We start from the raw sequence: 15,318 nt of genomic DNA, 5'->3' as shown, positions 1-15,318 counted from the left end.
GGCCTATCAAGATCACCCTTGCATGCACAGGCTGATTAAGAGCCATCATCGGTAGTAGCGATCCATGGAACCAATGAGAATTGTATATCGGTAAACTTTGTGTTCCGGAGGATCTAGTGTATGTTAGGATGACGCTAAAGGGTTAATGAGCGACTATTGATGACTTGATGATGAATTTAAAGGACACGTTCAGCCCAACAAAAAGTTGATTTGAATAAAAGAGAGAAAAATCCAACAAGCATAACACTAAAAATTTCATCAAAATCGAATGTAAAATAAAAAAGTTATGACATTTTGAAATTTCGCTAAATTTCACAAAACAGTTATATGCACATCTTGATCGGTATGCAAATGAGGAGACTGATGACGTCATCCACTCACTATTTCCTTTGTATTTTATCATATGAAATATTCTAATTTTATCCTCAGTATCAAGTGAAACAACGAATAATTCCTCCCTGAACATGTGGAATTAGCATTGTTTAATATTAAATGGTTCAGTCAAGTTGGTCCTTATTGTCATATCTGTAAAAATGAAAAATTGTATAAGTCGTGCATATCACTGTTGGTGAAAAATTAGCGAAACTTTAAAATGTCATTACTTTCCTATTTTACATCCGATTTTGATGAAATTCTCAGCATTAAGCTAGTTTGATGTTTCTCTATATTTTCGAATCAACATTTGTTCTGGGGTGGCCTTGACCTTTAAGTTAAGTGCTTCTGGGAGAAGTATTTTGGAGGTATTTTTTGCTTTCACCTGCCTCTATCCAATCCAATGCTTTGAGCATTTGTTCATCGCCTTATTGCAAGAACATGGGGCTTCACTCACTACAGCATGTTGTCCACTTACTCAGCTTTGATACAATTCCAAAAGAGACAAGTTGATCAATAAAATAAAAAAATCAAAGTTCGTTAAGAAAGTCATTGTACCTTCAAGAGCATCATGGATTTATAAAAATCAAATATTGCTAAGTTCATCAACCTATATTTGTCAAGTGTTATTTTATTCCGACAACTGTAAGACTTTAAGGTTACCCCAATCTACGAAGACGAGGAGGGACTGTTTAAGTCCCTCCTTTAAACCTACCTCTTTTAATAAATTTAACTTTCCTATTTTTCGCTTCTATTGTGTTCTGTACACTGCAAAAACTCCGGTGTTGATTTAACACCAGCCCGGAATCTATTTATGTCCATAGAGAAGTGTTAAACAACACCAGTTTCGTTTGGGTCTAACACCAGAAAGGTGTCTATACAACACCAATTAGTATTAAAATTGCATCGGTTTGATTCCAAACTGGAGTTGTTTCAATACTTCTCTGGTGTGGACATATATAGATTCCGGGCTGGTGTTAAATCAACACCAGAGTTTCTGCAGTGTATGAAATGATACCCCTCAGTTAATTTGCATTATCATATTGTGTTCAGGTTGTTTAAGTTGGATTGTGTTTTTAGGATTATTGCATTTACATGCGTGATTATCGACCCGTTATGTTTAAGTTGTATATACGCCGACTATCTCTTTGTTTGTATGTATAATTAATTTTTCGTTATGGTGTTTTCACTTTCAGTTTCTTTGATGTTTTTTTACTGAGATATCTTGTACTTATACCCTTATATACTTGTACCCTTTCTTAGCGCTTTGAAACTTTTGTATAAAGCGCTTTATAAAACTTTTATATTATTATTATTATGAGAGGAAGAGCTCTCCTTTAATTTTTGACACACCCTCGGTTTCCAAAATGTTGGAATAATTTTTTGTTTTACACCTTACCGATTTTTTTCATGGTTCTCGTTTTCATGGTTCTCCCGATGCCTGAAAAATCCCAATATCATTAAGGCAAGTTTGGGGTTTCAGGTACATCATGGTTATGCATCCAAAACTACATGTCAGACGGACTTTGTAGGACACTTATTAATTGAGAACTTTCCTGCGAGTCATTTATTTACCCTGGCGTGCCCCAAGGATCACGTCTAGGTACTACTCTACTTTAGGTCAATGGCCTAGTGAACTGTATTAAGATCCGTCACATTCATTTGACTGTTCTTAATTTTCACATCCTTTCATAAGTGAAATTAAATATGCCTATAACTCAATACACAGAAACTATGTAAAATTGGATGTGCCAAAACAAGTTAAGTGTCAAAGATAATCGTGCACATTTGAACGATACCTCAATAGAACAAATTCATTTTCTCAAGAATCTGTAACTTTTGTATTTGATGAATACTTATTATAACTTTCATATGGCATAATAGGCAATTATGTTTAATAAAGTTGCCTTCTTAGAATACTTCTACGATCCTGAAGTGAATCGATTCTGAATTCATTATAATCATTAGTTACCTGATGCTTCATTACTTTGATTATGAAGATGTTACTTAAATTGCAGCTGTTAGGAAACATGCAGATTGCCTTCAAAACTATAAGATAGAGCAAGCTCCAACAATTTATCCTTGCTTGAATATTCCAACGTCCAAATAGTTCTGGGGTTTCAACATTGATCCAACGTTTGTCGCTACCTGGGGGTATCAGTAGTAGTACATTCTGTTTTAAGGTACGCTAAAAACAAATCAGTCAAAAATGACTAGCTGATATGGTCTGCAGGGTGCAACTGTTATTCTAGTCATATTTGACTATTTTCTAGTCGTATTTTACTAGAACATAGTTATTTCTGACTATAATATATCTCAGAAGTGTGACAAGTCATATCAGTTGCACCCATCTGACTACTAGTCTAGTTAATTTGACTGATTTGTTTTAAGAGTGTAATATGTGACACTCACTACGCTTTTTCCTTCTCATTAATTGGATTACCTCAGGTTGCTGGATGGGAGAACGAGGATTGCAGTAGATGGGACTACACGGCAGAACAATGCATGGAGGCAAAGCGGAACGCTAGCAGTTTACGTCTAAATTACACTGAAGAAGATGGTAGTATCTACCAATGTTCTAAGTATGCTCTCGCTGATGAACTGGACTTCCATCCAGGACTAGATCCTGAGAATTATAACGACACCGATATGATTGGCTGCAACGATGGTTGGGTATATAATACCTCACAGTACAGATCGTCCATCATTTCTGAGGTAATGTAGATACTCAGTTACACACCCACACACCCCCATCCCACACACTTACCCACACCCACATGCGCACCCAAATAATTCCCGTTATTTCTTGCTAGGCGGACACCTTGGCGATCGAATATTTGGAGAACACTTTAACGATACCCTTTGTTGAGAATTTTCCCCCAAACTGTAAATTTATTCTCAATTGCTGGTAAATGATTCCTAAGAAATATACGAGATGGCTATAATAACGAAATATCTGCCCGTGCATGGCACCATCTAAACATCTACGAAAAAAAATAGTTAATCACATAATCATGAGGTTGATAATAAAGAATATTGCGTAACTTAAATGTGATTAAAAAATATTCACGATTTTGTACTTATTGATGGAAGAAAAATATTTGATGTACCTGATATTTTTTTCTCTTCGACATTCACTCTTAATAGTGGTTTACACAGATAAATGACATTATGGGAGACATCACATATGGAAAACACTATTTCTAATATTGACTGAATTATATATATATATATATATATATATATATATATATATATACACTGTAAGAATGAAGTGCTAATTTAGCACTTACAGTGCTTGTATAGTGATTGCACTACGAGTGCTGATTTTCTAGTTTAAATTTGAATTAGAAAATCAGCACTGTAAGTGCTAAATTAGCACTTCATTTTTTACAGTGTATATATATATATATATATATATATATATATATATATATATATATATATATATATATATATATATATTATATATTTATACAAAACCAATCGAACTCATTGTACATATATAATAACGCTTCACAACTAAAATTGATCTTCAAGCTGACCGAAGAAACTCATATACTCATTTTAAACGCAAATTGAATATCTATATCTTAAACCATAGACCTACAATGTTTTTTTAACATACCTGATTAGTAATTACACGGCTACCTAATGCATGCAATATTCTTGTAAATCATCGGCAATTAAATAACAAATTTACAATATTCACGAGACATTCATCAGTGTTCATAGGAAAACTTCATAAACTAAAAAACTTTGCTTCTAAAATATCTTTACATTGTTGTGTCTCCAATCTGCATATTCAAATATAATTATTGCTTTATTGCGATTGAATCATTGCAATGTTCTGTTTTTTATCATTGCATTGATCTTTGTTGTCGAATGTTACACTGCGTTATATTTTGTGACATAGAGAAGTAAACTTAACTGAAACTGAATAACAAGGATATTGCTATCTTATGAAACATAATCATACACAGCATTTGAATACTCGGGGATCATAATTGCAAACTTGTTACTGTTGAAACAGCATAGACACCCTCAACAATACCGCAGTTATGTAAGAACTGCTTTTAACGTGCTTCGTTTATGGAATTCTTACTATTACCAGTAAAGTTTGAATAAAATCATAATTTTCCTTTCTTTTTGTTTAGTTTGATTTGGTGTGTAATTATGAAGATCGTGATAGCTTAGCACAATCACTTTTCTTTGCTGGAGTTCTTATTGGTTCCGTGCTCTACGGTGGACTTTCAGATATGTAAGTACCATCTTTTATATTTACCTTCTCTTTCTTCTTCTTCTTCTTCTCTTCTTCTTCTTCCTTCTTCTTCCTTTTCTTCTTCTTCTTCTCTTCTTCTCTTCTTCTTCTCCTTCTTCTTCTTCTTCTTCTTCGTTCTTCTTCTTTCTTCTTCTTCTTCTCTTCTTCTTCTTCTTCTTCTTCTCCTCCTTTTCTTCTTCTTCCTCTTTTTAATCAAGTTTTATTGTAATTCTTAAAATTTTACTTACTATTTTCATTACTATTATTATCATTTTCATGATAAATATTATCATTATTATTATTAATAGTAGTAGTAGTCGTGTATAATCATCATCATTATTATCATTACAATCACCATTGATTTCCTAGCGGATTGTTTTATAAACTTTGAAGAAAAAAAAAGTCTCCGATAGTTCTTTATAAAAACACAAGTAAAATAACTGATTCTGTGTGACCGAATGTGGTTAAAGTTAATGAATATTGTATACATTTTTAATTTTTATTGATTCACAGATTTGGACGTCGTAAGGTTCTGTTCGTTGCATTGGTGGTGCAGTTTGGCTGTGGGTTGGCAGTAGCCTTCTCACCCAATTATTGGTTTTATACCATAGTCCGGATTGTCTTGGCTTCAGCAAACATGGGTGTTTTTCTACTTGCATTTGTCATTGGTATTTACAGACTCTCATATATTCATATAAATATATATTCAATATATATCATCTTGTCGCAATATACATGTCATACCAGTGTTAAAATACAACCTTTCATATAAAGTCGAATTGGTAAAATAACGTTTTTCGCTACATCGGCAAATCGATTGCACTTAAAAGCTTTGGTATGACCGAGGTTTGACTTAGACCTCCGCATCAATCCTTATGCCTCTATGCTAGATAGAAGACGAATTTACACCATGCGTATTACCAGATCTCCAATATATGCCTCACAATAAATCCAGCTATCTTCCTCTGAAATAGAAGATAAATGATTTTGTACAAAACACGTACATAACAATAATGTTGGTGTTATCCGTTGAAATCTGCTATCATGGGAGTGTGTATATATAATTTGTAGTAGTAGTAGTGATGATTAGGACCTAAATGATAATTAAGTGTTAAACATCTTGAGAAAATTGTGTTAAGATCTGCATGGCTGTAGGATTAAGTGTAAATTGTGTGTTTAACATATTAAGGATAGTGGGCATATATATTAACTATTGATGAAACAATAAACATGATAAGTGTTGATAAAGATTGTTATGGTCAAAGTGTTTAATGTATATAGTTTTAGACACGTTAAAGATAAGTGCGTCTAAAAGATGGAGTATTCAATAAACGAACAGTGACTTTTAACATCATATACAGTATAGGCAATAAAGATAATGTTCTGAATAAAATTGTTCATGCTTGATATCAATTTAACGTGTTTAAATATAAAAAAAAACTGTTTAAAAACAGTCTGGCCAGAAGCACATTAATGTAAGAAATTCAAGAAATAGTTCTTCTGCGCAGGCGTATATAATTTTTTCTCCTCTAAAAGACAAATCTAACAAATCTAGGCGCCAAATTAGTGATTGATAGCTGACGAGGAGAAAAATGAAAGAAATGATACAAATATTATTAATATACTTCGAAAGAAAAAAAGCATCAACACAATGTTCATTTTTTTATTTTACTTCTAGGTACCGAGTTTGTTGGTCCAAGTAAGCGAGTGATAGCAGGTATTGTGATAATGTTGTTCTTCTCCGTCGGTTACATGCTTCTAGCTGTTTTAGCCTATTTTATTCGTGATTGGTGGATCTTACAACTGGTCATCACTGCGCCTATTCTTCTCATGTTTGCTTTCTTCCCGTAAGTGATGCTTTTATTCAGTAACACTCTTTGTTTGCCCAAGACATATTGATGATCTATATGCCTTTTTGAGCAAGGTGCAATAATGCCCCACCCTGAATAACCAAATGTACTTTTAGTAGACCTGAATAACCAAATGTACTTTTAGTAGAGTGAGAGAGCGAAGCGACCAGGCGGCGTCCTTATGAAACTGGCTCGTGAAACGTTTAAAGTGTGGTATTGCTACCTGTTATGTTGAACCACTTTATTACAGTATATAACAATATTTTCAAAGCATATTGCACTTAGCATGCTTATCTTTAAGATATAGCGATTTTACTTGCTTTCTCTTCTTTTTATATGACCCACTCTTCATGTTATTTTTTCTCGTCTTTCAATACAATATTAGCTATTATAAGGATAGGAATGATGATGGAGACGATAATAATAATAATTATTATTATGATAATAACAATAATAATAGTAAGAATAATGATAATAATGATGATGATGAAAATGATAAAAATCAAGATCAATTTATTTAGCGCATAATAGATGAAGCATCTCCCTAGAGCGCTTTGCAGAATAAGACAAATGTCATGAATGTACAGCTGTGATGAAAAATTAATGAACCCCACCACAACATGCACTCCTGCAAAATGAGTGAGAGTTGAATGTAGACAGCCCTGAGAAAACAAACATTATTAAATGTATATATTATTTCATCACCTGACTTCACATCTAAATATCTAAAACATGGCAGAATTTTACACTTGAAATATATTTATTTTCTGGTAGGGTTCACGAACTTTTGAGCACTACTGTATGCATAATATCTATTGAATATGAAACAAAGTATTTGTAACAAATAGCAAACAAATAATGATGATAAACATGATGATGGAATTGATGATATAAAATACTTTCATCCTTATTAAAATCTTTATCAACCTATTTATCGTGTATCATCATCCTTCGATCATCTTCATCTTACAATGACCACTTACATGACGGGAATTTTTAACCCAGATTTATTCCCGAGTCTGTTCGATGGTTGATTAGCAAGGGGCGTACTGAGGAAGCTACCAGGATCATCAAGAAAGCAGCAGATGTGAACAAAGCCAAGCTACCTGAACCAATATTCACACAAGAAGACGTCAAGGAACAGGTAGGGGGTAAAATGTGATATTGAATGAATTAGATTTGGAACGCATGCGCATAGCCTTGAGAAGTAGGGTCTACCTGTTTTGCGCAAGCGCATACCGATATTTTATTTTGCCTAATTGCTTCTACATCTGCTTCTACAACACACTTTACTATTCCTTCTGTACAGAGGCGTAATGTGCCAAAAAGGTGTTGAGGGCACACTTTTCTAAGGTCCCGAGGGAGCGAAGCGAGAGAGAAGAAATTTTGAACTATTTTGAAATGAAATTTTCTTTTTTTGGAAAGATATTGACATATTTAGAAAATAACTTCAAATCTTATCATTTTTCCTTTCCCTTCATTTTCCCTTCTTCTTTGGTATTGAAACTTGATGAAGGGGCGGGGAGGGGGTACGTGGCCCTATAAAGTCCCCGATATGTACGCCATTGCTTCTGTACGTACTAATATATAGTTAACTAGATATAAGGGGCCCCTTTCACAAAATTTGCATTTATGGGATTCCAAACCTATCATGTCTTATTTTTTTTTGTCAAACTGTGTTAATATGTCTCTTGTTTGATTGGTTTAAATAAACTTGAACTTGAACTTGACTTAACTTCTAATAGACCTGATAGTAGCAGTATCTCGACGATGATGCTTAGCATTTTTACTTACATCCACAACAACGGCTGGTCTTTTTTTAGTAACGCTGTTTTTGCAGGTTTTTTTCTCTTCCTCCCCCTCTCTTTCTCGTTATGAAATATTTATATCATTGTATTGAACTTTAGTGCCCTGCATTATCACCTCGAAAGGGAAGTGTTCATTGCGAATGATATCCTTTTCTTTACTGTACAGACTTGCCAATGAAGTGATGAATAACAAAAATGCATTACATACATTTTTTAAAACATTTGTTTCATATTGAAATTGTAAACCAATGAATACCAGCTTTATTATATATCATTGTGCAGGAGACAGCAGCAAGTGGTCCCCAGGCTACAGCACTCGATCTCTTCCGCACTCCTAACTTGAGGATTCGAACACTTAATCTCATGTTTAATTGGTATGATATCAAGCACTAGTTATGTGACCATAATCTTAATGAATGCTATAAAGGAACACGATCGCAGTATATGCGAGGTGGATATAGAGAGCCAATATCTAATTCTTAACAATTTGTAGCTTCTTTCCCAAACTTGAATTCGGTTTTGTTTCTATACTAATACACCAATTTTTGTAAGGGAACAACAAATTATCAGTGGCGAATCTATTGGGGGGAGATTAGAGTATTTGGACTGCCAAGTAAAAAAAAAGTAATGACCTACATTTTGGAGCCAACTCCTTTTTTGTGTTCTTCAAATTTCCCCGGACCAAAAATAACTTTCATTTTATAGTGAAACCTTTTTGGGGGGCTTGTCAAATTTCTCGGTCAACTACCCCCCCCCCTGGAAAAAAGCTAAATCTGCCCCTGATTATTCATCCAATGTTGAGCTGTCCAGTATCACATGTTCCGAGGGGCATGTAATGATGTGTATGGTGTTTATGGTAGTGCTAGGATGCTTATGTTGAATGATGGTAGTTGTCATGGTCGTGGTGGTGTTGATGGTCGTTGTTATGGTGATGATGATGATCGTTGGCGATAGAGGAAGTAGTGGTAATCTAACACTAGTTCGTATTATTTTACAATCTATTTTTCTCAGGTTTGTTAACACTATGGTTTATTACGGACTATCACTGAGCACCTCTGACCTTGGTGTCAATGTCTACATTGCTTTCTTCATATCTGGCGCTGTCGAGTTTCCTGCCTATCTCAGTTGTATATTTTCTATTGAATATATTGGACGCAAGTGGAGTATGTTTGGTTACATGGTGGGCGGTGGTATCGCGTGTCTGTTAACCATTTTCACACGTGAGTCTCCAACTTCATTGTTCGTAATTAAAAAAAGAAAAACAAATCATCATCAGCACCATCATCATCGTACAATATCATCATAAATAATACTACTAATAATAATAAAACAATATAACAACAGTATAAAACAGATTCAACAGATAAATTCAAATCCATGTATAAAAAAACACACTTTTTTGGTTAAATAGCATTTCCCTTCGCATGTGAAGCCCCTCAAATGTCTACAGTCTACTGTGAACTATGCAATTACTTTAGTTTTTTTGCTGAAATTCTTTCTCTCTTTCTATTTTTTCCTAAGCGCTTAGAGACATGTTTTGTGATAAGTGCTATACAAATAATGTCAATTAATTATTATCAGTAGTATTAATATCCAAAATAATCTTCAAGATTCTTTGCAATATGTATATAGCATTTCCACATATGGAAAACCCCTTTTGTATGAAAGTATTTAATTCAGGTTATAGTTACTCCCCCATTCACTTTTCATCAATATATGTAACATGTCTGAACTGCAACAGCTTTGCTTTCAGGAATCTCCGCCGTATATCTTCCAATACAATCTGAATTTTCTTACAGCATATTTGCCGAATGATTTAGGAAACGGACCATAGTTGAATTACATAGATGGCTTGTTATCTATTTTTGTTTTAAATGCAGAATTATACACACTTTTCTATTGATCGACCGATCTTCCGATTTTTTATTTGATTTCCAAGGTAGATATTTGATTTAGCTATTGCGTGGATATTTGACATGGAATACCTACACAATACCATTTTATAATAATGATCTTGAATGTTTATAATTCTGTTTTTCCCATTTCTTCCCAACATATTGGCCAAACATATATGTTTTATTCGTTATACATGTTATACAAGGAACACATCGTTGGTATCGTTCTTTATATTCAATGATACCATAGAGTTATGATTATAAATTAATGTAAGTAAACCCCCTTCGATATAAATGAATGTTTCCATTCGTTTTAGCTATTGGACCATGGCGTACAACAGTAGCAATGATTGGAAAGTTTGGTATCTCAGCATCGTTTGCTATCGTCTATATCTTCTCAGCCGAGATCTTCCCCACGCCTGTCAGGTAACTAATCAGCCATTCCAGAATTCCATCATAACTCTTTGCGTTACTTACCTAGACATTTATAACATTATTACATCCATTATCATTACGTATACCAGTGTTAATTTGCATACCTAATGTCTCTGACCACAATACAATTAATTATGTTCGTACTCAAAATGTTTCTCTCACAAGCTTCATTATATGTTCGATGATACTTAGTTTCTGTGTTTTAGGTTTTGGTATTCTTTAATGGAAAACAAATGACAAAAGCATTCTTGAAAAAGAGTATTACGTTTTGACATCATTTATTGTAATACAATTTATCATTGTATGATAAAAAAGAGAAGCAGTGATCAAATACACATGCATGTATAAAGCCTCCAAACAGGTTTAAACTAATTTTCTCTTTTCTGATTGTTTTAACAGGAGTGTAGGTATTGGAATATGTTCAATGAGCGCTCGTATTGCCGGGATCTTAGCCCCTATCATACTTCTGTTAGATAAAACATGGAAACCCCTTCCTGTTTTGGTCTTTGGAGTATTGTCGATAGCTGCCGGTGTTCTTGCCCTCCTCCTACCCGAGACTCGTGGGGAGCAGCTTCCAGAGACTCTGGAAGAGGGCGAGCTGTTTGGAACGTAAGATATTGCATGTACCTGCATTGGTGTTACGGGGATTTATTTCTATTTCTTTCCTGTTTTTAAATGAAAAAACAAACAAAGAGAAATAGGGCAAACAATAATAGTCAACTAATATTGAAAATTAATGGCATTGATTTCTAAAAAAACGTTGACATAGAAGAATTAGAACAGCTGGAAGTTACATTAAATGGCAATTAGACAAAGTGCTTAACAAACTCACATAGTGTAGTAGACCAGACGGCAATTTTATCAAATTGATAGTTAAGCCACATTTGTTTAACCTATGTGACAAAAAAGAAAAGTCCAACTGACTGTAGAGCTTGGCGCTATACTCATGTAAAAATTGACCTAACATTAACACCAAAAAGGTAAACACTGAACTTGAAATCACCCAATGTTCCTTCCCTCATGTTTTCTCTTTTTGTTTTATTTATACAGCAAAGAGAAGGAGTACGAGATAAAGACGGAGCCCAAGTTTCAATACAAGAAAGATGCAGAGAGTGGCGTCATCAACCATGCATTCGATCTGGAAACTGAAAACGGAAAAATTTAATCTTAAATCTTTCATTGGATTGATCGTCAAAGAAGGTTGTTTCACCCTTTTATGAAAAAAAGTTCTTGTAGATTTTCAGTAATTTTTAAAGAATATGTATTTTTTCATATGTAAATGAGTTTAAATGCAAATTTATTCTGTCATAACGTCACATAAAATGAGACAATGGTATCACCTGGACGGGGTATGGGTTAGTTTGGTCTGCAAACTATAGTAATTTGTCCAATACCTGGCAGCTCATCCAGGCAATAATGATAATAAAAATAACGTTTTATTTACCCAGGGTAGCCACTTCAATCATAAGACTGCTCTTCCATCGGACCCTGCATAACATAATATGTTATTATTACCCTTCTATTATAAGTCTTTGGTATGACTCAGCCGGAGCGGAACCCACGACGCGCCGTTCGTTCATGAGGCGGACGTTCTACCACTGAGCCACCAGGTGCATCAAGTTCATTTATTTTTGTCTTGAAATTGAAGTTTGTGGCAATTTATTGGTTTTGAATTGTATATTGGATATCATATCTGCCAAATAAAAATGATAAAATAATAATAAAAACAAAAAATGTATTATGATAATTATTATTATCTTTATTATTGTTATTGATGCTGGTTTGGGGTTCAGTTTCGATGAGTTGCTTTTGAAACAAATTTGAAAACTCACTATTTTCTAAACGATTTAGCTGTCTTTAAAAAAGAATCGACGCAATGCTACGGGTTAGGAGTGAGTAGGGTAGCAAACCTTGATTAATTTTTCCAATAGTGAATTAAAAAAGCACCAGAAAAAATAGAGATGAAGAGAAACCAAAGAGAAGAAATCAGACCAAAACAAATCACGATAATACCGGGTCCCGAGCGTAGATATTACTACTGTTGCCTAATTGAAACAAAATGATTGCACTTTTTTAATTTACAGGTACACCAGATGTAAGAACTGATCAGGCAACCATAATCTGTTTCTTCATTCAAAAGAGGACTAACACATATAATATATTTTTTTTATTGAGATTTGTAAGAACCTGCCAAGTAGTATTTTTTAATAATAGACCTCTAATTACAGCATTCTAGATATTTAGTGGTTTTTTTTCATACAGACAGTACGGTTCCATGACAATTGCTCCGCCGACAATTACTACGCAAACTACGACAACTGCTCCGCCGACAATTGCTCCGGACAGTTGCTCCGTCGACACTTGCTCCGCCGATATTTGCTCCGTCGACACTTGCTCCGCCGATATTTGCTCCGTCGACATCTGCTCCGCCGATATTTGCTCCGCCGACAATTGCTCCGCCGATAATTGCTCCGCCGACATCTGCTCCGATTATACGACAATTGCTCCGCCGATATTTTCTCCGCCAAAATCTGCTCCGCCGATAATTGCTCCGCCGAAAATTGCTCCGCCGTCATGTGCTCCGATAATACAATTGCATGAACATCTTATACAAATCGTTTTTTTTTCTGATTATTCGTTAATGTTTTATTTATTTATTTCTTTCTCCCCTATCATCACAGCTTTCTGCTTAAAAAAAAAATTTCTCCCTGCCGCCGCCACTTGACAAATTGTAACGCAGAAGGGGAATGACACCCTCCCCATTGAAATTGTGAATCTGGATTTTTGTTCATATATTATTATCATTGGTTTCAATCCGGACTTGAGCGGGGAGAGAATTGGGGGGGGGGGGGGGGCTGGATACAATATCTCTTCCATAGGCGGATCCAGGGGAGGGGCCGAGGGGCCCGCCCCCCCCAAACTATTGGCGGAGCAACAAAAAAAAAGATGGAAAGGAGAAGAGTAAAAAGAAGAGGAGGAAGACGAGTAAATAAAATAAGATGAGGGAAAGACTTGGAAAATAAAAAGAATCTTTCATGTCACTGTATAAAATTGCCTGTTAGGGGATTTTCATATCTTGTTCAATAATTATGGAGTTCAAATATCAAGTTTGAAAGTCAATATACAAAACATATTTCACCTCGGGAATCGAACTTTCATTATTTTGTGTGATTTACAAATTGATTTTTAAAAAGTGCTCTGTAAAAATGTTCGTTTTATGGTCTGATTTTTAATATTTTCTGCTCGCGCTTCGCACTCGCAAATTTTGATTTATCAGGTACCTATTATTTTCGTGTATTCCGTAAAGTTTTCAAAATATCCCTTTTCAGGTCTGATTGTCAAAACGTATCAGCTAGCACTGCACTCGCATTTGAATGGAGAGTTATGTATGTCTCAATATTGAATATACAAATAAACTACTTAAAATCCCCATTTAATGACAGTTTATCAAAAAATTTGGCTCGCGATCTGCGCTTGCATTAATGGTTAAAAATATATTAACTGATGCATCCTATTCATGACTACAAAAGTGCTTTAAATGTCCAGTTTTCAGACCATAATATCATCAGATTTCGTGCCGTCATTAGGCATAATAATGAGTAAGATATTAATTTAGAAATTAAATGGTCCCTTTTGTTTTGTCTCGCGCTTAGCAAGAGAAATAGGAAAATAGTCATCATTTTCATATGATGGCATGTCCTAAGGATGTCCCGGTCCTATATGTCAAAACTCAAAGTAATAATAGAACATATCAGCTCTTTATTAAATGCAATCCATATCCACCTCACAATTTCCCTACAAAGTGCTTGAAATTGACTTTGTTTTTTAGTCGGAATATCAAAAAGTTTAATCTATTTAAATCATTATCCACTTTAAGATCACAATATCAAAATTTTCTGCTCGCGCTTTGTGCTCGCATTATCAAGTTAGGAAGATCCCATATTATTTATTCTTTTCATGATTTATAAAACATGAATAGAGTGTCCCGCTTTAGGTCTAAATCTCGATTTTTCCGCTCGCGCTTCGCGCTCGTATAAATTGGTTAGTTATATAGCCATCCTGTTCACGATTACAAAAATTGATTGAAATTTTCCATTCTTTATGTAGAAATTTCAAAATGTTTCAGCTCGCGCTTCGCGCTTGCATTATTTGATTATTGAAATATGTAGCGTCTTCATGGCTAAGAGCAAGCAGTCCTTAACAGGTACCTTTTCGATCACATTAAAATGTATACATATAAAAGTTTTTTTCTGCTTGCGCTTTGGGCTCGCATTATTAATGTAAGGAAGATCCCCAATTACTCATCCTTTTCATGATTTACAAAACAAAGAGTGTCTCGTTCAGTAGGTCTAAATCTCGCGCTCGCATTATTTGATTTTTAAAGTATTTAACGTCTTCATGGCTAACTGCAAGCAATATTTAACAGGTACCTTTTCCATCAGTTCATTTCTGCTCGCGCTTCGCGTTTGTAGTAATTATTTAGTTGCATACACATCTTTTTCAGGAAAACAAACATTGACCAGAATGTTCAAATTTTAGGAAAAATACATAAAATTTCCTTAAAAATTTAGCTCGCGCTTTGCGCTCGCATTATATGAATAAGGATTATGATATTATATATTTATGTTTATTTATAATAAAGCTAAGAAGTGATTATTAGGACTACCCCTTCAAAGAGACCAAAATCATCATCGAGC

General features: G+C 34.4%; 1 protein-coding gene across 1 annotated transcript; it reads left to right on the top strand.

Moving 5' to 3' along the window:
* The first annotated feature begins 2,824 nt into the window (after positions 1–2,824).
* LOC129258645 (organic cation transporter protein-like) lies at positions 2,825–12,571 on the top strand. The gene is made up of 10 exons (XM_064098815.1): positions 2,825–3,087; positions 4,530–4,633; positions 5,147–5,301; positions 6,312–6,480; positions 7,489–7,627; positions 8,574–8,665; positions 9,303–9,511; positions 10,504–10,612; positions 11,021–11,230; positions 11,672–12,571. The coding sequence occupies exons 1-10, from the start codon at positions 2,878–2,880 to the stop codon at positions 11,784–11,786; spliced, it is 1,512 nt and encodes a 503-aa protein (XP_063954885.1). The 5' UTR covers positions 2,825–2,877; the 3' UTR covers positions 11,787–12,571.
* The last annotated feature ends 2,747 nt before the right edge of the window (positions 12,572–15,318 follow it).

The sequence above is a fragment of the Lytechinus pictus genome, chromosome 4 (genome assembly GCF_037042905.1).
Source record: "Lytechinus pictus isolate F3 Inbred chromosome 4, Lp3.0, whole genome shotgun sequence".
In the NCBI taxonomy this organism is placed as follows: Eukaryota; Metazoa; Echinodermata; class Echinoidea; order Temnopleuroida; family Toxopneustidae; genus Lytechinus; species Lytechinus pictus.
This window is presented reverse-complemented; position numbering and strand designations above follow the sequence as displayed.